This window comes from Planococcus citri, chromosome 3 (genome assembly GCF_950023065.1).
Source record: "Planococcus citri chromosome 3, ihPlaCitr1.1, whole genome shotgun sequence".
NCBI classification, from domain to species: domain Eukaryota; kingdom Metazoa; phylum Arthropoda; class Insecta; order Hemiptera; family Pseudococcidae; genus Planococcus; species Planococcus citri.
Window position 1 is genome coordinate 48,311,259 of NC_088679.1, and position 26,021 is coordinate 48,337,279.

Sequence of the window (26,021 nt, forward strand, 5' to 3'; positions counted from 1 at the left end):
TTGTTTCCAGCCATGAGCCATTCGAAAAATGAGAAAAGCCGAGGAAATAATCCGGATAAATATGTAATCATTAGGGATTGTTTCAAAATCAGTCTCATTGTCACAGAATATCAAAACATTCATTAAAAATTTTCCAAAAAACTTAATTTTCAAAGTACAAAATTCGAAAAGATGTTTAGATCTCGAAGCCTAATTTTCAATAATTTTCCATCTCCTGCTATGAGAATAATGCTTTTCATTCCACACTAGTTGAATCAGTACATAGACATACACTTTTTTCTACAAATTTCAAGCGATGTTGAAAAGCAACTTCTCCCCTCTAATTCCCAGCTTGGGAACCCTAAAAGCTATAAAATTGGTAAACTGCTCTTTTGAAAATCAATTCCTTGACATTAGTGGTCAGGAATTCAACCAAAAAAATCAATAAAAAATTTCTGGACTTAAATTGATCGCAGCCGTGAAATATCGTTGATGAATAGGCTACCACCAAAATAATCTTCAGGGAACTTTTGAAAAAAACACGTCCAATTTTGAACAGATTGGTCACAAACAGGACGTAAACAAAATATAAAAAATTGAGCAGATTTGCTTTAAACCACTTCCAGAATTCAAAAGGAACTCCGTAATTTTTTGAAATTTTCTTCACGTATCTGACTTTGTAAATTTAAAATAAACAGGAAATTTTAGAAAAGAATGAGCTTTCCTTACTCATTCAACAATTCGACTTCAGTTTTTAATTTTTTTCACATCGTGCAAAATATGTTTCAAAATAATGTTCAGGATGAACGAGGTGAAGAAGGGAGGTGGTAGAATCAGGACTAACTTTGCGGCACGATTTTTTTCAGGAAACAAAAAAAGTCAGGTAGTAAGGACAATTTTTTTGATATTTTGAAAATTTGGTAAAAGTGTGTTCTTAAAATGACTATATTCTTGAAAACTTCTCGGCTCCCGTCGCGGAATAGATTTCGCTACTTATATTTTTATGATCCTATCTTTGTACTTCACACTTGACACGAATAAACCCAAAACGTAATCATTTGAAATCTAATATCTCATATGTAAGTATTACGTTGAAATTGAAAAAAAAAAAAAAAATCAAACGCACATTGATAAGATGCCCCTGAAACACAATACTCGCGAGTGAGCATAAAGGTAAACATGTTGAGAGTGGAGCGTGTTTAAAGTAAAATTACAAGTAACTAGGTAAAATAATGATAACCTAACCTATGAAATGAGGAACGAAATTAGCGTGATATAACAAACACAGCATGCTCGTAAAATTCAACTATTGCTGTGCATGTTTTTGAAACGAGTCTGATCAATGTATAGGCGTACGATGAAATAGGCAAACCGTTAATATCTTCCTGTAGTATCGCCAATAAAAAAAATTATAATGATCTAACTTACTCATTCATTGATCCAATCGGAGGGGGATGTGGAAACTGCAACCCTCATGAAAAGAACTGAAACAAAAACAAACATTTTGTTAGTTCTATGAATATTTTGGAAGACCTTCTCAAATACACACACAATATCCGTACAAAATTATGAATACAAGTACAACTACATATAATATACAATACCTACATATGTATAGATATTGAATGGATGATGTAACTCTCTGAAATTTATTTTTGAAAAAGTGCTGAATTTTATTTCCCAAACTGAAATTAATTCTGACTCATTCTATTAAATTAAGTCATCATTCAATCAAATCTTGCAATTTTTAACCCAACTACGTACTCTTGAACAGCTCGTTAAAAATACAGACACGTTGCAACGTGTGTACTTTTCAAACACCTTATTTCCATTCCACATGTAGGTATCAAAGATACCGTTTACGAACGTTTCGTTTTCATTATTGCAAAAAATTTATTTATATCAAGGTAGGTATACATAAATTGGCTAATTTAATATTTTATACGTAAATGTAAAAATTTCCGAAGGTCTTCTAAATTCGTTTCTTTTAATCATCGTAAAAATTAACGTGCGGCGCTTTGTGTTTATATTCCTAATCGAAGTAGGTACCTAATTAAATGAATGCAAATAACAGATACGTATTTCTAAACGTGAACTGCTGAGGTGATTACGCTTTCATGCAAGCAAATAGCAATTTGTTGGTTCAAAAATTAATGAGCCACCAAACTTCGGAAATTTAATACCTCTTTAATATGAAACATTACAGGTGATGCAAATTGTGACGAGATCGCATCAGTTTAGGTCAAAGGACAAGAATAAGTAACTCGAGAAACCTGCTCTTAAAATATTGATAGAGAAAAATATTTAAATCAAACAATCATTCTTATTGAAAAAGGGGATGCCTAACAGAGCCCAATACTTACTTACCTTGATAAAAAGACATAATACCTAGACCCAGGCCTTTTTTTGTGGGGGGACTCAGGGGGGGAAAGTTCGAAAATATCGAAAAAATTTCATAAAAATTAAAAAAGTGAACGAATTTGAAAAAAAAATGAATAAATTGTGGTAACTTTTTCAAAAAATTTTGAATTATCAGAATAGTAAAAAGCGAAATTTGGAAATCGCTCGGAATCTAAAATTTAGCATTCAAGTTTGTACCTCAGTATCAGAGTATCTACTGGCAAGAAAGTAGCAAGAAAGCAAGAAAATAGTATAGAAATTCCTTCGAAAAGCTAGAAAATTTCCAAAGAATCCAAAAATCTCTGAAAAATTGAAGTTACTCTTACTCCATCAATTTTGAAAAATGTTGGGATCAGAAAAATCGAATCCTTTCATTAAAATTGATGTTGTTCTACTTTTCGAATTACAAATTTTCTAAAGCTTTTGCCCTCGCTTCGCTCGGGCTATTCAAAATGCTACTTTCAGGCATTTTAAGAATTTAAAAATTGAGTAGATAAGTATAAAATTCCAAAAATACTCGCAATACCAAAACTGTTTAAAAAGTGCAAATTTTTCATTTTTTCTGAACAGAACCACTAACTTCAAAATTTTTGATACTATTATGCTCTGATGAAAATGTAAAATAAAAACATACTTAGGTACAAAATGGTCGTTTTTTCGTTTTTTGGACCAATTTTTTCACCAAATTTTTGCTCTCGCTTCGCTCGAGCAGTAATTTTACCTTCGTTTCAATCAAATAATAATTTATTAAGAACGGTTTTCGAAAATTCATCTAAAATGTCGACTTTTTTATTTCTAAGAATTTGCTTTTAATCTCTTCCCCCCAATCAAAAATAAAAATGTAAACTCCCTCTATGATTTCATTCTGTAAACACCACTGATGTTCAGCATGTTTTACATGATTTTGATTTTTGTACTTACCTTGTACTTGAATTAACCCAAAAATTGGGTACTTTTTATAATTCCGAAAATATTTGTTTAAACAATATAGGTAAAAAAATAATTTGGCGTGGGTACATCGATTTTTTTCTCAAAAATTCAAATTATGTACAGTGCGGTGAGGGGGGGGGTGTGTATGAAAATTAGGGACTTGCAACTTCAGTTTAGCGTCCCCGTCAGAAAAGAAATACAAAAAAAGGCCTGCCTAGACCCACCAATTGGGGACTGGGGATTGGGGTTGAAAAACGTCATTTTAATTTTCAAAATAATGGAATAAAACATCCGATACTTCCATAAAATATGTAGTTTTTCAAATAATTGCAAATCATAATTTACCTACATTTCATTTCATGCATAATTTGTAATTTTTTTCAGATTCCTCAAATCAACAAAACGGAAATCACTCGAATACAAGTCCAGAAGCCGACAGTACATCAAACGGTAAGCACATTGAAAACCTCTTTAACTACCCCTATATCTATAGAACACGTAATGTACCTATTTTACTCGTTTAAAAATTCAAGTAGGCACCTATTGCGTTAGGGAAATGGAAAATCGGATTATTTTAAAACGAAATCTTAACAGACTTTAATAAATCTTAATGATACACCAAATTTAGGTACATAGGTATTTGGTACCCTACTAACAAAAAGTACCTGAAAATGCAACTCAGTAATCCATCTAGGTGTACAATTGCAGATATCTACTCTACAATGAGCGGCCTAAACAAGCACTCGATTACCAACAACGAAACTAGTACTAGTCAGACACCTAGTAAAAAATTTAAGCACGATTCGATATTAGATTATAAACTAGAAAATTACATTTCCGAAAAGGAAATAAACGAGATGATAAAAAAATACGAAACATACAGCGTCGAAAAAAGAACCTGCGCTGTGTACGATATGAACACAATTAGCACCATCTCCCACAATATTGTAATTAATCCGGTATCCGGCGAAGTTGAATCGATCGTAAGAAAAGACTACGACAAGACGACGACTCCTCAGTGTCCAGCACCTCTTAGTCCTCCAAGTAACGCGTCGCTCGATATCATCGAAGAAGAAGTAGGCAACGATGATGATTCCTATCAGTCTTCCGATTCTGATGATCGAAGCAGTGTTCGATTATGCAGTAACAGTACCCAGACTGATCTCGAATCAGATTTTAAGGAAAGTAGTCCTAAACCAGAGCCAGATCTATGTAAGTTGAAAAAATCGCAAACGTTGACCAGTAATTTACACAAACAAGGATTTGATGATAACAGCTGGACCCTAGATATTTCCTCTGCTTCAGATGAACAACTTCAGCCGATTCAAATTCAACAAATAGTAGAGAAAAAACCGCCTGATAGACTCAATGTAGTTTCAACTCCACCGGATCAGTATTTCAAAAACAGCGTGGAAATCAAAAAAATGTTTCAAACAGCTCGAAACGAACAAACTGATAGTTCTGGTTATACAGAACAACAATTAACAAACTGTGATGAATCAAGTGATAAAATACCTTATACTATAGATTTTCAAGAATTGCTTTCCAAATTCAGCGGCGTTATTGACTCAAAACCGTGTCTCAAGAGAACATTGCCTAATACTCCAATAAATCGAACAGTTTCCTTTCCAGCAATACCAAATTTTCAAAATACCAACTCCCAAGATATCACGAAACGTCTCTCAACTGGTTACAAGTTACAGCAAGAGGTTCGAAATGAGAATCAATATGGTAGGATACAAAGAATAGACAACCAAGGGTCAAAAATCAACGAAAGGTATCAGATTTCTTGTGATAAATGCGGCAACCACGTAAATATAAAAGAAAACAACGTGTATTCAAGTAACGACTCCGTGTACTCAAATTCTCTCAAAAGCCCTTCCAGCTTCACTTTCTATCCAGCAAACGTCAGGTATTCCAAAGCTCTGACCAGTAGCTCGAACTCCTCTAAACGTAATTCATCATGCTCGATTGATCGTAACTCTACATACAGCATGTCCAGCGATTCTATGTCCATAGGGTTGAATTATGGCACAAATGATACCTTATCTAATTTGAACAGAAGCACATCTAGTGGCACATTGTCGCGTAATTCCCCGTACGGCACTTATGGCACTATAAGAAAAGAATACAAAACCACCTCTGATGCTTCCAGGCGAATCGTACCCACTCGTCATTCCTCGTATAATGCCGTAAATCGTCTATCAATGAGTAGTACTTTGAGTAGCACTGGTAGCTCAATATACAGCACATTGGGTCGCGCTTCGATCAACAGTTCCAGCACATCTAGAAATTCTTCGTGTAGTACGATCAATCGAACCAGTACATCTAATTCTGAAAAAATGGCATTGTACAGCCTGCCTAATAAATCGAATCGATACGAGGCTCATATTAAATCCAGACAAAATATCCAAAAATCTTTCAGCACACCGAGTATATATAAAAGTACCAGTATGACTAGCGATACTTCTTACCAACAACCCCCAAAAAGAAGGCAATACAAACCATCTAATACAGGAAATGCTGTCACGGATGAGGTTACTAACTCTTTGAACGAATTGTCAAAAAAATACGATGCTTACATCAAAAATAAGGAATACGTAGAATCTAGCAGCGATACAAACACTGACAGCACTGTACGATACGTTCCAGATGACCTGGACTCATTAATAAAATCCGACGAGCCCGAATACGTAAATATATCAATCGACAGGGTACCGACATTGAAAAAATTATCCTTAAAGGCTATCTTATCTTACGAAAATGGTATAGATTTACTCAGCAATATATACTTCGTTCCACCTCAGAAATCTACCCACCTGAATAAATTGGTAAAAGGCACGAAATGCTGCCAATGTCCGCATCACGATCACCGTCTCGTCCCACGTAAGAAAGAAAAACCGATAAAATTTGATTCAAATTTACACGAAATGCATCAAAAATTCACCGAAAGACGAGGTTATTTTGAAAACACGAGAGTAACACCAATAAGAAACGAACTCTTAGTCGAAGATATCTATTCACCAAAAACGCCTCGAAGTTGTATATTCAACGTGGACGAAAATTACACCAAAGAATTACTCGAAGAAGCGGCCAATTTGTTGGCTTTACGTAAATATCGAGAAACTCGCATACGAAATACGATAAACAGGCACTACTTGGATCGAAATTTCGACCTGGTTACCTACAAGGTGGAAACGCCTACGCTGAGTAATCGACTCAAAAGTAATTATCGGGATGCCGAACACGATGAACCTAAACGAGCTTCGAGTAACTCGCATCACCAACGTATTTTGGAATTAATCCAGAACAAAAAACAATTTACAATCGATCAAATCGAAAACAATGTTATACCGCGAACACCGCACAACGAGACCAAAATAAATACCAATCGGCAGTCTTTCACTGTCGAAAAATCTCATTCCACTGAAACTGTAACAACAAATCGCGAACTTGCGAAAGTTCAGTCGACAAAACACGCGAAACACGGTACCGAAATTCGTTCGCAATCCGAGCCCAGGACAAACTCGTCACAAGCTGATCATCGGCAAGTGATGTACGCCGAGTACATGAGAAAAATCGCCGAAAGATTAGAAAGAAAACAGAAAAAAGTCATACGTATTACCAGCAGATCGGATACTGCTCCAACTATGGTGAAAATATTCAACGAAAATGTTTCCAAAGAGAAACCCTGCAGCTTAGAGGAAGAATTCATGCAGAAAGCTAGAACAAGACTGCATAAGTTGGGCTTCGATGTTGAAGAATTCAGCTCAAACGAAACCACTGAGGAGGAGTCGTCGACGTCGTCCAAGGTGCAGGAGGAGATCCCGAGTCATATACGCGAGTTTATCCAATTTTCACAGCAAGAGATCTTTAAAGAAGAGGGTGAGTGTGGATGCTGTAGCTTTTGCAGAGTGAACCGACTAACACTTTGTAGTTGTAAAGTTTTCGAGTTGTCAGGTTGTCTAACGAGTGCTCGTTTGGTAGTTTTTTTGTTTCTGTTTGCGCTTAGTAACTGAAGTAGATTTGATTTTAATTGCTAATTTGACCCGATACTATAGAATGATTGGCTCGATAAGGGCATTCAAATTGTTCTACCTGTGGGCTGTGTCATCGAAATCTGTTCAATTGATCAGTTCAATGACTTATCACAATAAGAAGTCAATGAACCACATTGCAATGTTTTACTTCATCTATCGCCTGAAAATTCCCGTTTCAAAATAAAAACACCTGGATGGGTACGAAATTCTACAGAAAATGAAAAATTTATCTAAGCTTAACTTCTTGAGAAAAAGTCATAAGGGAAAATTTGTTACGTTTACGAAATATTCGCCAAATTTCAAAAAGCGTATTCTTTTGGAAATTAGACTCTCTCACGAGAGTATTCAATAAAAATTCTAGGACATACAACAATTTTTGAAAGTTGAAAATTGATTTTTTGAATTTTGGTGAATTTTTGAAAATCACAATTTGATCAAAAAGGGGGGAAAACAATCTTAAATCCATTGGGAGTAGTTTTGAATAGTTTTGTACCCTCCATAAAATTTTTGAAAGATAATCCAGAGTTGTTCTAAAGCTTTATAGAACGACTCGAAATCATTTTTAATCGATCATCGAGAATTTGAGGTTAAAAGTGTGGTACATATCGAATTTTAGAATTCTGATCTAATTTGGTGAAATATCGTAGAAATTGTAACCTTCAGAAAGTTGGAGGCTCTAGAAGTACATACTCGTAACGGCTCGAAAGCGCTCACATTCTTTTTTAGAAGGAGGGGGTCAAAAATAAGGTATACATACCAAAGTTCAGCTTTCTAGATCAATTACAAATGTGTACTCGTAGTCGTATATAAAAGTTTAATAATTTCCCCTTTAATTCTATTTTCAAAAACTCTTTTAAATTCAAAAGGAGAACTTTAGCTGTTGAAATTCTGGATGGTTGGGTATTTTAGAATGCATTTTCAATTTAGTTTTGTTTAGATCCGAAATTCGCTTTCCACTTCGGATACTTTTCTTATTTTGAAAAGTATTCGTAATGTGCACGCACTTCAGTGATAAATCGTATGCTCCGCTGTACCTATTTTGTATTTTTTTTTTTAATTATTTTTTCATGGGATAAGTAAGAGGTTTTCTCAAAAAACAATTTTTTGTGCAGAATCACTGAATCAATGAACAACCAAAGAAAAAAACGAATGAAAATCGATTTTGTTCTCATCTTTCAAATCAAAGTTTTTAACAGAAATCATAATCATAAAATCATATTTTGGACTAAAATTCATAATAACTTTTTCTTTTCATATCATTGTCTCGTATAATAAATTAATTAAACCTTTCTTCCCACTCCCACCAATAATTACTCAACTTCTAATATCTCAATTTTCAACCCTTTCAATAATGTTCCTTCGTTTACTCGAAAAAAATCCAATTTTACTTCACAATCAATCAGCCAAGTCACCCAACTGCAAAAAAAAATTATAATTTTCGGTATAGTACGTAACTACCATCATGATTGAAAACTAGTAAGGGAAAGCACCAACTCGGAAGCAAAACAATTGCAATAATTAATCTGCTATGCCAAACTAAATACCAGCACATGGTTTCGAGGACAAGTTGAGGACGCGGTGGTTTTCATTCTGAATCCTAACACAGATAATACCCATGTGTCGAAAAACTGCGTCAGTTCCAAATCCAAACGTGTGGGCCACTAGAGAACTTTTTGATTGGCAACTTTCACGCGTATTAGTAAATTTAAAAAGACTGGAAATATTTCAACGCAAATAAAACAACGGTTGTATTCCAGCTTTAGACGCCACCCGCTCCTCCCGCGGCCCCTGCAACAACTAGCACATCGCGTATTCGGCCTACCAATAAGTAGGTAAAGGAAACGTGAACGCCAACATAAGCTGCTATTTCTAGAGTATAAATGCTATTCGCGCGGACACCGCTTGACTATTTTTGTAAACAGTCATCATTTTCAAATGGGACGACGACGCGCAAATTTTTTTAAAAATTTCCTCTCCCTGTGTATTCCGCATAGATATATTTATACTTAATGGATTACCTACTTCCTATGCGAGTATACGTTTCAGCACCTCGATGAAAGCTCGCCAAGCGGAAACACATTCATGATACTTTCGTAAGGTTTTTCGCGTATATATGTATTTATTGAAAAACACAAAAATAAAAAAACAAACGTAAAATGTATAGCCATTATGCACATGTGTGATTTCGCGAGATATACCGCGTGAATGACCAATAAACCATTCGAATATATCCGGTTAATCAAGCATTCGTGATGCCAATTAAAACATTGCAGTTATATGTACACTCTACCTCTCACATCTTACAAATTTTTACTCTCAAGATTCGCTTAAACGCCGTGTATTGTAATGAATGAAAACATCAAATCGAGCGATTTTATTTCTTCAGACGGGTAGAGATTGTTTAATTCACAAACAATCATTGGACTGGGTTTGAAATTGTGCTCGAGTGTTTTCCTCGAGCGATACCATTAATCGGTGAAATTAAACGATAGATAAATAATTATTTCAATATTGATTAGTACATCTATACGTTGAATAAGATTATTACTAGCAAATGAGTAGATATCATTAACATTAGGCAGCTGTGTCAATAAACCCAAAGAAAATACTTTCTCTTCTACAAGTCTTGAAAATGAATTCTTTCTCACTTTTATAATTGCTAGGTAGGTATAGAGTTGATCGGTAAAACAAAAATCCAATAATTGATACTTATCGATTTAATTTTACCATGTGATTAATTCATATACTTACGATCGTACGTAAATTAAATACATCGCACACATCCATCTTGTGCAATGAGGATAATAACTATGAAAATATAGTAGAGTCGTGTATTTAACGTGAGTGAAGTGTGAACACGTATTGATCAACGTGCTCATTTTAAATTCAGAAAAATAAATTGGTAAGCTGTATATATTTTTTTAAAACGTTATATAAATTTCAAGTGTATATTTATTTGCAGATTTACATTCGAAAAACGACTCTTTATTAATGGAAATTGATATTGCAGTGAATGGATTTTTAAGTAAGAGGGGTATGTAGAAAAATAAAATGCATGCTAGTGTCTTGTCCCAAAATTTGTTAAATTCTGTGTTCAGCAAAGATGTCATGGTATCATTATGTACTTTATTTGTGTATGTTGAGCTTTTGTTTTTGTGGCGTTAATCTCTCGTAAAAGAAAATGAATTCGAAATAAATATGTAACACATTAAAGTAAAATGCACGAGAATATTAATTGGCATAAACCAATAATTATTATGCAAGAAGCGTCAACACTGCCCACGTCCAAAGAGTAGACTAAATAATCGAACCATGGGAATAAGAAAAAGAGTTTTCAATGGAGTTTAAAATTAATTATGATTAACAACGGGAATTTTATTCCATACGGCAGCTGATAATAGAAATTGGAACTTATCAACGTTGTTTATCAAGAAGAACGTTTACCTATACCATTCAAACCAATATTTATTTTACTCCAGAAGTTTGAAAAACCATTTCATCTCAAAAAACCCAGAAGAAATAAGAAAGACTTTAAACATATCATAGACACTTGTATAAGTACATTCATTTTCAGAAACTTTACACGAAAGAATTGAGTAAAATAGGGCATTTTTCACTTAATATTTCAAAAATTGACACCAAACAACTCTGAAATGTAGTTCAATAAATTCAAAAACGCGATGAAAAGGAAAACCATGCCCACTCCACATGAGACAAATTTTATAACTACCTATTTGTATTTGAAATTCCGATGATGGTCGATGGGTAACTCTCCGAAAATTACGGCAAATGATTTTTAAAAAATAGAGTGAAAATTGGTGAATATTTTTTTGATCTGTTCCTATCGTACTGACCACTCCATTTCGAATCTAAAATGACTAAAAAATAGCATTTATTTCTTTTAAATCATCTTAGACTAAATGTATCCTAAAAAAGAAATATATGTAAGTTAAGAGAAAATTACCTTCAGTTCAGAGGATTTTATTCAAAATTAATTAAAAAGGAAATGCTTTTCGTAAAAAATTAAAAAAAAATTGAGCCAACATAATGATGAATGCATTTTGAAAGAAGACCAAAGTGAAGCTGCTTCATCTTACCTTACTTTCACCTGACCCTACTCAGCATAATTTAATTTTATTACTTCAATTTAAAAATTGAAAATTAAATGCTCAAGTTTCACGAAAAATACTTCATAAAAATAGTAAATTCAGAAAGAAAACTTTGTATGTATGTAGAAACGACATTTTAGTATCTTAAAAATTTCTACACATTAGAATGTCGACTGTCGAGTCTTTGAACTTGAGAATCTCAATAAGCTGGTTTATTTTGTATGCAGTTGATAAATAGTGACATGAGATTTATGCTTACTGTCTACGTTTAAAAATAACCATCTTCGTGTTCTGGTCAATTCTAAATATCCGCATGATGTGTTTCTGTTTATATTATTCACACGTTGATACAAAATGCAATAGCATGGTGACCGTGTCACTTTTTACTATAGTAACGTGTAAACGTATCAGGTAGCATGTGCTAAGACCATCGTTATTTTTCAACATTTATATCCGGAGAGAAAAAACATAAAAATGAGAAAAAAATTTTGTTTCACAGATGTAAAGATTGGCCTACTAAATGAAAATAGAAGTTCGCTTTTTGATGACATTGATTCGAAATTGAACGGCTTTTTAAGTCGGACACATGGTAGGTAATCGGTATAGGTAAATTAAACTACAGTGATAGATAAATTAAAGATAGATAACCTTTTTACATTCGAATAAACGATGTTGACTTTTGCCATAGGTATACATACACATTAATCCGTCACTTTCGATTAGTACGCTAATTCGCGCACACCAATTTATTTAATTTCATTATTTTAACGATTCATTTATATCTGGAATGACCTACATTTCGTATACGTTATTGAAGCCAAAGACCGTTATAAATTATCGCGAAGTTTTTCAACTTCTGTCCAAGCAGCAGCATTTCACTATTCAGACTGTACAGTTCAATGTATGAGTCACGTTTTTGGACATTTGACAAAAATTGTTAGGAGAACTGAAATGCTGTTTAAATAAGTGTACGTGAATTTTTCGCCATATGGTAAATAACAAGCATTTCCATTTCCAAAATACAGGATAGATGACAATTTTCCTCATTGGAAAGGTCTCGTATGCTATTTTTCAACACGTCTTGAAGTAGTATACGGTAGCCTATAGGTAAAATGTTACGTTCGTCGCATAGTAAATATTTATGAAAAATTTCAACTCAGTAAACTATATAGACAGTAAACACAGCAGCTGAAGTTCAACAAATGAAAAAACACAAAGAAAAAATAAGAAAATTTATGCACTCTACCCTTCTTCGACATTTTTTCAATGACTTTTAATAACTGAAAAATTTGCATAGAAAAAATATACATTAGTACGTAGGGCTATCTCCAGTTTATTGTCCAATCAAAACATAATAGTCTACGTACATGTATATTATTTGAAAAAATTGAAAATTCTTAACTAAATTCGAGCTGTTGAATTTTTGCTTGAAAACTCGAAAAAAGCTGCCTTGCAAAACTAAATTGTCTCAGATGGGTAATTCCTTTCTTTAGACACTTGAAATTTCAATAAAAAGATGAAAAACTAGTATATACAATTTTTTTTTAGTATAAGGTAAAATGAGGCTTAAAAAATAAAAACACCATTTTCAAGTCTCATAAATGAAAATGAATTGGGAATATATAAAAAAATTCTAGGTAAAATATAAGTATGTACAATTGTACAACAAGAAAAAGAGAACTATGAATGAAAATTAAAATAATAATCAAGAAAAATATTACTTAAAAATGATAAGAACCCTCCCCTTCCCAAAAAAAAACAAATATTAGAGAATCAGACAAAATAATGAACAAAATTGTAAGCTGAATTAAAACTTTAATTTATCAAACATTTCAGTCGTAAAATTGAATACCTGTTCAAGACACTCAAATCGTGTTCGCCTTCCCACGCACACTAATTAATGTTCATCGCCTGACTTTTCAGAGCGGAGTGAAGTAAGGTTAACAATTTTCAATTCAAAAGTCTGGAATTTTTTTTTAATGCAAGGTACATGGTGAGGATAATTTTTTTGGAAGTACAGGTGCGTTGCGAGGGGGCACGAATTGGAGAAAGGAATTTTGTGTGACAAATTGTCAGAAAATGCAGCGTTTTTATAGAGAGTTTTTCAAATATGTATTCATTATTGGGGGGGGGGGGGTCATAATTTTCAATGGGTTTTTTGGTCCATCTCTTCAATGCGAACCTTTAATTTAATTTAATAGATAAACTATAAACTATTTCACCGTGTCAAAAAAATGTTAATTTTGAGAATTGGGACACTCACCTCACCCTTTCAATTTCCAGATTAGGATTGTTTTAGAAAAACTGAGTATGAAACTGCCACATTGGGAATGAAAATAAGGCACCAAAAATCTTTGCTCATGCCACTAAACATCTAATCGTTGAAAATACGTATCAACACAATATTATATTACATGTAATGTTCGTATTTCGAAGCTAATTCAAATTTTTGTCTGAAATATACCTACCTACCTCCTTTTACCAACATGTCAAACGTCAAGAAGGAAATAATAAACCCAAACAACGAAACACAAAAAATTCAATTAGTAGGTACGTAAAATGAAAAGAGATACTATGAAGTTGTTATCTCCTATGATGGTACACGTAGGACATCAAACATCCATTATCACACCCTTAACATAACCCCAACTATACAATGTCTGGATCTGGATTCTGGAACTGGAATCACATTCTACAAGGATCTCGTTTAGTTAAAAGGTCTGAAAGAATGTAAACGCGCGAATTGATAACCTTCAGTTAGGAATCCGGTTTCTTAAAACATTCCCCTACCAAGACGAAAAATAAACTACCCAAATGCCGGCGATGGGGGTTTTAAAATGCCGAAGTATTATCACCAGTGTAGGGTATATCCTAAACGATAAGTTTGAAAAAAAAAATCGGTAATGGGCTCTACGAAGAATACGTCGTTTGGCGAATTGATATATAAATATTTTTTATTTTCCACTGGTTATTTTTAAATGCGTCCGACTAGAGCGGACAGCGAGGCACGAACAGACGTATGGGGGATTAGAAAAACACCCGCACTTACATGTGCGCTGCCGAGACATGTATTAGGTTCCTTTCCTGTGGCACGACGAGCAGTTGGACTAACACCAGGGAACCTTGTAAAACGCGCCATATTTCGATTATTAATAATTTGTCCTAAACATACGTCATCGTATATACAAACGGTACAGTGCACAGGTGATAATGAGCATCTGAAGTGATTACATGTGATGAAAAAGTGCGGCTCTTTTCGATCATATTCGCGTTTTACACGATTTACCCTTTACTACGGTATTTACCTATATCTACTGATAACGAAGTTATGAATGAATTGTAGTTTCCGTGTGTTCGCGACTTGCGTTTTACCGGTTTATTTTAGTGATAAGTGCGTCGAGTGTACGCGGTTTAGTATCGTAATTCTTCTCTTATGTGCGTCTGCGACTTGTGTTTGTGCTCAACATCGAATGTATACCAATGAGCGATTAAATAACGGAATTTCTTTCCTCGATTGTGATTATTGTAGGTTTTTTTTGAATTTATAATTTTATTCTCAGTTGCAAATATTATTTACATCACGATCGTATTGTTACCGAATAATGAACAAAAAATTTCGAAACATGGAGCACTTTGAAAAATTTTCAAACAAATTCGCCTTCGAGTCGTAAAATTGCGATTTTCACAATTATCGTGGCGTCGATAAAGTTCATTCAACAGTTCAACAACACAGAGCTATTGTTATCGGTTCAGGGTGTTTTTTCTCACGCGATAAGTATGTTGTATACAATACAAGCTAATATTTCCTAGTATTTCGAGTTTCGAATGTTTGAAAGTTTTTACACAGTTTTTGTAAAGAAATTGTTCGCTATGAAAGAAAAACAAATACGAATCAAAAAGTGAAAATTTTACCCAGCTTTTCTCGAGAGAATTCTGCATTTCTGCTGTATGAAGTTACCATAGAAAATGAGCATTACTGTGGAAAGATACCGTTACTGGTTCGACATTTCTTGTGCAAGTTTATGATAAAACCCAAAAGAATTTCAATTTTTCCAAAATTTGCAAAATTTTAAATTTAAAAAAGCAATAAATCAAATTTTTTTAAATTGAAATTTTGAATTATTTAGAATGCAAACACATTTTATTCCTATTTCATTAATCAAACTACAAATGAAAAAGTTTATTTTCTACAAGTTTGTTCCTCTTTATTTTTTCGTAGAACTCTTCGTTTTTCCCCAAAAAGTTGTTTTTTTAAGAGAAAAATTTGATTTTTTAAAATTTTCATTATAAACCCCTCCAATGAAGAGTAGTTTACATATATTTTTGAAGGAGGAGGTAGGGAACTGTGTTTTTGAAGCATTGAGCATTGAATTTGGAAAGTTCAACATCAACCTATTCGAAATTTTTTTCGATTCTTTCATCGCAAATAATAATTACTCGTAATTTTTGGATAAAACTGATGGTTCTACAGAAAAATTTTATAGCATAACATTTTTCGTCAGTAATGTGTAGTTTATTGAGAAGAGAATGCGTATTAGGAGATTGCGAATTGAACTCAGAAGGTCGACAGTTACCTCATTGGACCTAAAAAATCTCCAATTTTAAGATGACTAAGAATGAAAATTACGAATCCAAAAATTCCACGACGACTGTGGAAAAATAGGCACATGCGGCTATTTTTTCAACATTAGGTAATCTTTTGAAAGAGTAAATAAATAGAATACAATGTGTAAATAACCGGCATTGTTGATTGTAGACACAAGTCAAAGTCTTACTTTGTATCTCTTTGAAGATGTTAACACTTATCGTGTACTTCCTTGCATACCAATTAAGACGCTAACGACCTCTAAACTGAACACTGAAATGGACCAAATGCACGAAATAAACTCGAAGATTTAAATCATAAATTGATCAAAATTTTAAAATATTTTTTCTGAATTCATGTTATGAAGCATACAAAGTATGCGATGTACATACATTTTGGAAAAACGAAATTTATGAGCAAAAATTGCATGTTTCTGATGTGAAAGTATCGTCGCTTTAATAAAACTCAAACCAGTCTCACGTGTTCGTATTTGATTCACACTTGTATGAAAAGAAAATTTCGATGAAAATAATAATGCGGGCGCACATGGAAGACTCATGTTAGTTATGCGTATTCGTATAACATATTTTTAATTGTCCAATGTGTTATATTGGTACTTATGCTGGTGTCACCAGCAGCTTGCAACTTGATAATCAAATTTAAAAATGCCTAATTGATATAACTGACAACATCGCGGGGCTTGTAAACAGTCTGCCAAAGTCTTTATAAATTCATCGTCAACAATAATGAAAATATCTCGCACAAACATATTCAATTTTAAATGTAGGCACGACAGAAGAAGTCGATCAAACTAAAATAATCGTAGATAGGTAGGTGTTATATGTACCTACATGTATAACGATTCAGTGATGAAGGTGAAATGCAGCGTTGCCAAATTATCTACGAGTATAATTATATTAATGGAATGCTTCTGATGAATGAGTGAATCAGTGAATGAATGGGGTTCGTTTTATGTATGTCGTTCAAGGCTCAAGTTTGACTTTCAACGTCATGTTAACCAAAAATTCATCAAACCCAGTGAGTCGATTTGGGATTCACTTTTTCAGGAAAGTTGAACGAAACCGGGTGGAATTTCCACGTGACCTTGAAAATACACATGGTAAAAATTTTAGTGTCATTTTTATTGAGTAGGTATTTTCTAATTGTACCTACTTATCTTACCTAAGCTTTGAAGTGACAGAACGCTGCCATGTACAAAATGTGGAACATATTTCTCAAATCGTAATGATTCATGAAATTCTTTTAAAAATTTCAACACTTCATCCCCTTTTTTCAAAGTATTTTGCACCTTTTTTTTTTTTTTTTTTTTTGACAATATTTATATTTTTGTATATTTTAGTCTCTCAAATGTTTTGCTGTTTTCAAAGTTTTCTCAAAAAAATTTCTGCACATTTTGAACATTTTTAGCCAAATTTACAATTACTGTTATCATTTTCTGGGGGAATAAATACCAAACCCAACTACATTACAAACCTACTCAAGACAAGAAGATTCAAATTTTTTACAGTTCCAAATTTTGAAACATAAAATTGCAAATTCTCATCGATTTTTCATACTTTTTTACTCCCATCAGTAACCAGCCTATACTCATTAGACGTATCTTTCCAAATTTTAAAAATGAACCTGAAGCAAATCTTGACCAAAAAAAAAAACAAAAACAAAACCACACACACCTAAAATTTATTTTTACAACACGTGAACGCAATGCGAGAAAATTACGTACCGACTGTCGAAGTACCGAGTAATTCGCGTATCTAACGTTATTATCTCGTTTTTATACAACAGTACCCAAGCGTGATATGATTTTTTTCTGTCATCACGAAAACACTATTCAAAAAATTACTCTACAAAAACAAGGTTAAATATTGCTTTAGGGTAATGCAGAGCTTCACTCATGAAAATTATATCAGGATATCAAAGATGGAAATAAAAGTATAGTACCTACTACCTACGTATGTAGGTATCTACGTACCTACTTACTTAATCCTTACAAAAATTAACTATCTATAGGCAGTGGCGTAGCCAAGGGGGGGGCGAAGGAGGCCATGGCCCCCCCCCTTGAGAGCGAAAATTTGAAAGAAAACATGAAAAAATGGACGTTTTTCGTTGTTTGGACCCATTTTTTCAAAAAATTTTCGCTCTCGCTTCGCTCGAGCAGTAATTTTGCTTTCATTTTCATGAAATCACCACACATTACAATAGATTTTCAGAAAATTACCCCTCATTTCGATTTTTTATGCCTAAAAATCTGGTTTTGCCCCCTCCTTGAGAAAATCCTGGCTACGCCACTGTCTATAGGTATTTATTTCATTATGTGTTCGATGCTGTAATTTTTAGATTTTTATCCCTTCTTCAAACTTATAGAAAATTTTATCAAATACCATCATCGTCATAATTTTAATAAATAGAAAAGGAGTAGGTATATTATACTGATTTCGTTCAAAACAGGTTAATACGTATAAGTTGACATTCAGACACATATCACCCATGCTAATTACCTAGCTGAAATATTGCATAATAAATTTTGGGGAAAATTTTCACCTTATACTATACCAAACAAACTGGTTGGAACTGCGCAAACGTGTGTAATTCAACTATGCATACCTACATACGTAATTATCTTACCTACCTAATATCGTGCAATAAAAATGAGTATTTAGTAGGTAGCGAAAGAAAGAGAAAAACTAGTTTGACGGCGATTTTTTTCTACGTCTCATTCACTCATAGAAATACGTACCATATTACAAAAAATACAGTTACCTACCAATGTAGGTATGTAAAACATTTCTAATAATATCATATTTCTTCCTCAAATCTTCAAAGTGTGCATTGGCTCGAAAAAAATTGTTTGTTTATTCGGTAAAATACGACCATATACTTATTACTTGATGATCATTGCATTAGAAATGAAATACCTCGTTCAGGGATAGACCAAATTCGAATTAAAAGGATGGGGGAGGACGGCAGCGGGGGAAGCTTGCTTTTTCCCTACACGCAGAAGTACATATATACCTTTCCAAACACTTTTCATTCAGTCTGTTCTTGACTTTATCGAAGGAAAACGACAGTTTCCTCAAAAAGCATTTATAGAGTGCAAATCATGGAATCATGGATAAGTTTTTGGATTACAGATTCTTGAAAAAATGGCAATTTAACTCTTCATAATGTCCAGAAGTTCAAACGTTTTCACGCGAAAAGTTAAAAGTAGGACTGAAGAATTAGTGTGATATAGCTACTTACTGAAGGAAATTTATTTGAGTAGATCAGTCATTTTAAGGGATTTTCAAAATCGAATTTAAGATTCCGACCCAGTGAAAAATTCCAGCATAAAAATTTCTCCAACAGAAGCAAAAAATTTTCAAATTATCGAGATTCTAATTTTTTAACGTCCACATGATATCAACATGATTTTTCAATCCTCGTTTGCATTTCTTTCTGGAAATCAAGAAGCTCCAAATGAGGATTGAAAAATTACGATATCTCCAGAAATATGAATCTTTTCCAGTTTTTAAAAATTTGAATGTCCCCCCCCCCTTTTTGGTCAATTACCACAAAATCATACTAATCAAGTTCGTCAAGTACATAAAAGTCGAATATTGTACCAGGTTGTTATCAATTTCATTCGTTTTAACGATCTATAGGTGTTTATCAGAGCGCAATTAAATGTTTAAAAAGTTGATTCGTACGTGATTTGTGCATAATACACAATCCAATATGCCAGAACCAACAAAACTTATTCCTAAATTTAAAGCATCAGCACCCTATGCAGGTTTGTACATATAATTCTTCTATAATTTTCATTTTATACCTAGCATTGTGTGACGTGTGTATGTATACTTTTGATGCAATTAACTTACGTATAGGTTGGTACCGGTATTACAGTTCAATGCTAAAAGAATAAGATGTTTTTAAAGATCTTTTTTCATGATGGAGATCTGAACGAATGTTACTGTTAAAATATTGAAATTTATAAAGATTTATGAGAAGACAGTGTTGTCGACCTACTCATAAGTTATAATTACGTTGGGTACCTTAAAATAACGGACATAAATGAGTATTTTTAATTGGCTTATTATAGGGATAAGTTACATTTGAAGTGGTTTTTTCCCTATCCACGTATTTTCGTCACTTAATAGTACCTATACCCATAATGCATCGCATTAGAGTACAGGAACGAAGTCGAATAGAGTATAATTTTTTTACGTGGCTTTAAAGCGCCGTGACCGAGAAAATCACTTTGAATTACATCACCGAAACCAATCAATATATTAACAAGATTAAAAAGAAAACCTAAAATACGTTTAGAATGTGAATATGAAAACACATAAATTGTCCCCTAACTTATAATTCCACATTTTAAACGTGTAGAGATACCTTATACCTATTACTTTTGCGCCATAACAATTAATCATAATCGCGTTGTCCACGCTTCCTTTACAATAATAACCTACCCGCCACTAAAAAATGAAAAAAATCGTGACCTTCTCATCTCACATTTTAGCATTTAACCTATTCGAAAGTACATACAAAAAGTCATTTTTACGCAGTGAAGCATTTATAACCATAACAGTTGCATTGAGAAACACTCGTAACATGAAATATTTTATTACAGGTGTTTGGTCTCCTGGACAAACTCGTAAATTAGAGCGTCGTTCTTCAGACGTCGGCGATCAACAGAAAGAATCGCCGAAAAACGATTCCGGATCGAATACGCCGATTGTGTGGTCTCCTCGAAGTGCTCCTTCTAGTCCTAGCAGCGAACGAAAATCCTACCGACCAGTTAAATTCGATTCTCCGACACTTTCCAGAAAGACTGTATCGATAAAAACTTCGGTAAGATGGGATTTTTTTTACATTTGTCATTCGTTTTCCTTGGGACGTGAATTTACGCAAATATTGCGTCGCAAGGACGAATAAATTAATGTCTTATCGTATAAAAAACTCGTTTGAATTTTTCGTTCATTTTATTTCAGGAATATGAACGTAAAGAAATACATTGAAAATTAGCTCTAAATTTTAGTTTTATATATGTACATGATGAGGAGGAAGGGGGAAATACTTAAAACAGTATTGTATCTTTGAAAAAATACGCATGCAAAAACTCGTAAATATTTTTTGAAATATTTCCTTGGCATAGATTTGTTCTGTTACTTGCTTCGGGGCGTCTGTTGGTGATAAAATTCAAATATCGTGTTTCGAAATCGAAATATATTTTATGAACAAATACCCACGTATTGACTGGCATGGCATGAGGAACCCCACCTCAAGTATTTTGAAAGTTTCACTTGGTTGAGCATAAAATAGCCTGTCAGAGAGATATTTCCTTGATCAACTAAATGCAAGTTACGTAGGTAACTATTTTTATTAATGTTATTTATGTTTCCAGGAACCGGAACAGACATCAAATGAATTGAATTTAAAACGATCTACTAATACAGCATTTACCCCTATCACTAAAAAGAAAAATGCCCATTCCCAAACGCCAGTATGTGATAACGGATACGATAGTACAAGTTGGTTCAAATTTTACTCAATTTTTTAAATCAAAAATATATTATAAATGCTATTGATTACCTACTGTTGAATTTTCCTAGAAAATAATCAAAGTATCGAAGAATCAAAAGAAATCCATTCGAATTTCAACACTATCAACTCCACAAATTCTGTAAATCTCAATTTTAATTCGACCAGTAAACTTCCTCGAGCTCAAAATCCAACTATAACTTTATTACAAAAAGCAAGAGGTGAGAATTTGAACATTTTTTAAATTTAATTATAATCGAAGTCGTCATAGGTAGCCCTTCTCTATTCTGTAATTTGTCAGCCGCAAGTTATTGGTTAAAATTATTTTAAAGCGAAATAGGTATTATTGTAAACTGAAAAACAGAATAATTATTCATAAAAATTTTGTTGATCAGATATCGCAGGCTTACTGATTTTTGGTCTTTAATTTTATTAATTTTGTTTGCCCGATGATTCATTTTTAAAAATTAATGAGAAAGTTACGCATAAATTGAGATCAATTTCTTATACCTATTTGAATAAAAAAAAACAATTTGGAAAGTAGGGTAAGTCTAGGTATCAAACATAAATACAATATACCAAATTTTAGCTCCTGAAGATGATTAGAAATGTCATTAAAGACTTTAAAAGTGACTGAGACTTACGAACAGGGATAGTTGAAATTCACTCCAAAATGAGCAAAGAAAAGTGTGTTTTTAGTGTCCTTTATAATTTAAAAAAACACACTTTTCTTCATTATGTAGGTAGGTAGTAGGTACGTACCTACGTTTGATTGTAATTTTGACATTTCAAATTTCGTCACCTCTGACAGATCAGTTTGTCATTTGAAGATCGATACAAATTACAGAGTTGAGCAATGTTATGAAAAAGTTTTGATATCAAAACATATTAGTAGGTACAATATGTACCAACAAATTGTAATCGTAATTAAAATTAAAAATAAATTAACAAACGAAGATAATATGAGAACGATGCTGATAATGCGATTTCCAAGAATCAATCAGACGAACAATAACTCGACGAATTCTCCTTATCATATGCATTTCTAAGAGCACTTTCAAGCAAAAAATTAATTATTAACGAGATACGTATAATTTTTCTTTACAGAAGGACAACTGCCCAGAGGAGCCTTGTATCTAGATCATATAATGAATGAAAAGGAAACCAGGGAAACGAATAAAAGGAACATAGAATCGAACGAAATAAGTGAGTAGGCCTATAATTTTTCACGAGCACCTACTTACGTATTTAACCTACAGCTGCACGTAACTAATTACAAAAGAAAATATACTTAGCGTATCTAATTAAAATGTCATCGGAAAAGACAATACATTACGTTAGGCACTTGGCAACGAATTAATTATTGGCCAAACATCGATCGCAGCAAACAATCGGCGAATTTTGTAACGCTCAACTAATTTTGCTCTTTAAAAAACACACAATATCGGGCGTTCCTGATCACCTAACTAATTTATTCGTTTAACCTTGATAAATCATGAAACAGGACAAGAGCGATATTTCTCATCTCACGGTGAAAAAAAAATGCGATCGAGTAAAGTCGAAATCGCCCTATGCACAATTATACTGATTAAAAAAAAACTACTCGACACAATGTACACAGTTGATATAATTTATCGTCACCAGATAAACTCGCGTCATTTTATGGCAGACTTAAGTAAAATGTGTTCAGTAGTGGGTTCATACTCGTACGTATTTTTGATAACAATATTTCTCACGGTGTTCATGTACATAAGAATTCCAATGTGTTTGGTATATTTCAGTTTAATTTGAATGGTAATTTTTGCGGTTGACGCGTTTTTTTTGCAGCGTACACAGTGCAACGACAATACGAAAGCGAGAACGAAAACAGTAAGAGACCGAAAAAAATGGCTCAACATTCGGATAGAAAAATTGATGGAATTGGGCCAACGACCAAAGAAGGAATTCCAACTATTCTCAGATCAGTAAGAATACCAGAACTATTGCAGTTTTATACCTACTTGTTTCAGTGGTTGTAATTTGGATTTGGATTTTACAGGAAATAAGAGACAAAGATCATCAAAAATGGTACAAACAGATGTACGAATCGTTGCACAAATCCTATGACGATAGTGAGTATACGACGTATTTAACAAATATCATAATAATTATGTGGTCAAATTAAAACACCAAAATGGAACCAAGCTAAACCGTCCGGCCATCTTACACTTTCAAAATCAAATTCGCAAATTCACTGATAATAAACCCACCATATTCTTCTTTCAGATGATTTTGTAACTGTACGATACAAAACAAAAGCACGAGGTGAATAAATAATCTAGCATAGATCGTTAGTGATGGTCGCTTGTACTAACGCAAACAAATTGTATTCGTTCGAGTCATTTAACGAGCCATTAACAAAAAGCTTTTAAATTTAAACGTATCGAAATACGTGTATTAAATTGGTATTTGTTTCAAACGATATACATACGATCACCTATTTCATACATAGTTCATTGCTGATACGTAATAATTAAAATAAAGGTGTTGGAAATTGGTGTCGTAAATTTAGATTAACTAATAATAAACTGTTCTAAACTCTGATCGTGAAAGGCGAGTAAAGGGACACATAAATTCAATTTGGTTGCGATAAGAAAAAATGCTCCTTTAAAATAATGGTTGTACATCATAGTATCAAGTTTTTCTTGCCAGACCACTGAGCTCAAAACTATAAAGAGATTCTATGCAGGATGCTATCTGCTTGCAAGCTGATTCATCTAAAATTGAAACTGATTTTTTACATACCTACCTACTATACCTAGACCTACATTTCTAATGACATTCCAGACTTACTTAATTGCAGCATGTTTTACAAGGAACAGGCATCGTTTTCTGATACCTTCTCTTCAAATATTTCAAAATCTCATTTTATTAAGTTTCTTAAAACCAAAACAAAAATTCCACAATTTTGCACCGCTTCCATCCAATGGAAGAATACTTATATTTCACGTGTAATTCCAATGAAAACTGCCTACAACTAGAAACAGTTGAGCAATTCAAACAATTACTCATTTCGGTTTGAACGGTTTGATGTGAATGTGATCTTGTTTACACAGCTTATCAACTGATACACTTATCAGAAACAACTGCTTTAGATACATTTACGTTTTGAATTGAAATGAGCGACGAAGTAGTTTAACGAAGCTTAAAATACCATTTTTATGCTTAGGCATGATTTTTTTATATCGCAAAAACTTGATGAGATAAGTACACAGATTATGGGTGACCGGGTGAGTAAAAAAAAGGAGAGGGTGAATAGGGTGATCGCCTCCACAGTATATCTTGAATATGCGATTGATGAAATAGGTACTTAAAACATGGATCTGCTTGGCTTTTTGACAACGATTTTTTTTTAAAAATTATATTGATTCTCCAAAGAGTAAAAATATGCTACAGTTTTTATAGGAGAGGACTTTTTTACGAGGTACTGCCAGAACTGTTTAGCACCTAATTTTGGGAAAACGGCAGGACAAAAACAGGAAACTTTCTGAATGAATGTTTTAACTTAGAAATATCATTATGGTGATAATTTTTGTAGGACTCTTATCCTTTCTGGCGAAAGGAATAAAAAAATTTTTTCTCGTGTTCTATGTAGTTTTGAGGAAATTTTTATATGGAGGTTCATCAAAGATTTATTCAGCATTAAAAAAAATAATTGACGGCAATATTTCACTGTTCCTTTCTTTTGAAAAGTTCTTAAAATACATACAACATTTTAGATGTCTATTGTACGTAATTTTCAAAATTATTGAACAGTATTTCTAAATAATTATAGCCGATTTAAATGTAATGAAAATTTGTTACCTCATTGCATATAGATGTAGAACATATTCAAAATTAGCATATTTCGGATTTTAATTCAATTTCGATGCCATTAAATAAAACACCGATCTATCTGTTTCAAAAAACAATTCCGTTTTTAAAAAATGCTACCTAATTTTAAAAGTAATTCGAGCATTCAACACTATGACTCCTAGTCTTTTTCACCCAGGTACACCAGTCCAAAAAAGGCGACTCCCACATGCGGTAAAACTCAACAGACTCTCAAAGGCAATAAACTACCGTCGTCGGTAACCATCACCTACACGTTGGCACTATTCGAAAAACCATCAACGACACTTTTCCAACTTTGTAATAATTCCATGAAAAAATACATTAATCAAAAAAACAAGTCAACTAATTCCGACACCGCATCAAACATAAAAACAACACTACCTCAACAACAAAACATCGTGTGTAATTTTCTAGGCCTTATGCCAAATACATAGTCTGCGCCATCATCAGTCAAAATTATTTCAAACCTTATAACCGATAAATTTCGCTGGAAATGTACTTAAATTATCCGAGATTAAAAAAATGTATTTTAATCAATCAAAACAGAGGCAGAGATTTCAT

At 33.2% G+C, this 26,021-nt stretch overlaps 1 protein-coding gene and 1 long non-coding RNA gene across 12 annotated transcripts in view; one reads left to right on the forward strand and one right to left on the reverse strand.

The window, feature by feature from the left end:
* LOC135841687 (uncharacterized) overlaps nt 1-26,021 on the reverse strand; it is a 122,260-nt gene that overhangs the window by 71,976 nt on the left and 24,263 nt on the right. Inside the window, exons 1-2 of one of the 2 annotated variants that reach the window (XR_010557975.1) lie at nt 22,924-23,076; nt 1,408-1,463 (exon numbers count right to left, since the gene is read on the reverse strand). This is a non-coding gene — a long non-coding RNA (uncharacterized LOC135841687). Of the gene's footprint in view, nt 1-1,407; nt 1,464-22,923; nt 23,077-26,021 lie in introns of those variants that run through there. The other variant, XR_010557974.1, reaches the window with a different exon arrangement.
* Nucleotides 1-26,021, forward strand: part of LOC135841682 (uncharacterized) — a 73,941-nt gene that overhangs the window by 25,050 nt on the left and 22,870 nt on the right. For 8 of the 10 annotated variants that reach the window (XM_065358790.1, XM_065358786.1, XM_065358787.1 and 5 more), the window contains 9 exons: nt 3,694-3,759; nt 4,018-7,194; nt 20,677-20,897; nt 21,451-21,577; nt 21,659-21,808; nt 22,695-22,793; nt 23,415-23,551; nt 23,626-23,698; nt 23,853-23,891. In XM_065358790.1, the coding sequence (XP_065214862.1) occupies nt 3,694-3,759; nt 4,018-7,194; nt 20,677-20,897; nt 21,451-21,577; nt 21,659-21,808; nt 22,695-22,793; nt 23,415-23,551; nt 23,626-23,698; nt 23,853-23,891 (4,089 nt within the window). The remainder of the gene's footprint in view (nt 1-3,693; nt 3,760-4,017; nt 7,195-20,676; nt 20,898-21,450; nt 21,578-21,658; nt 21,809-22,694; nt 22,794-23,414; nt 23,552-23,625; nt 23,699-23,852; nt 23,892-26,021) is intronic. The other 2 variants (XM_065358794.1, XM_065358795.1) reach the window with 2 other exon arrangements.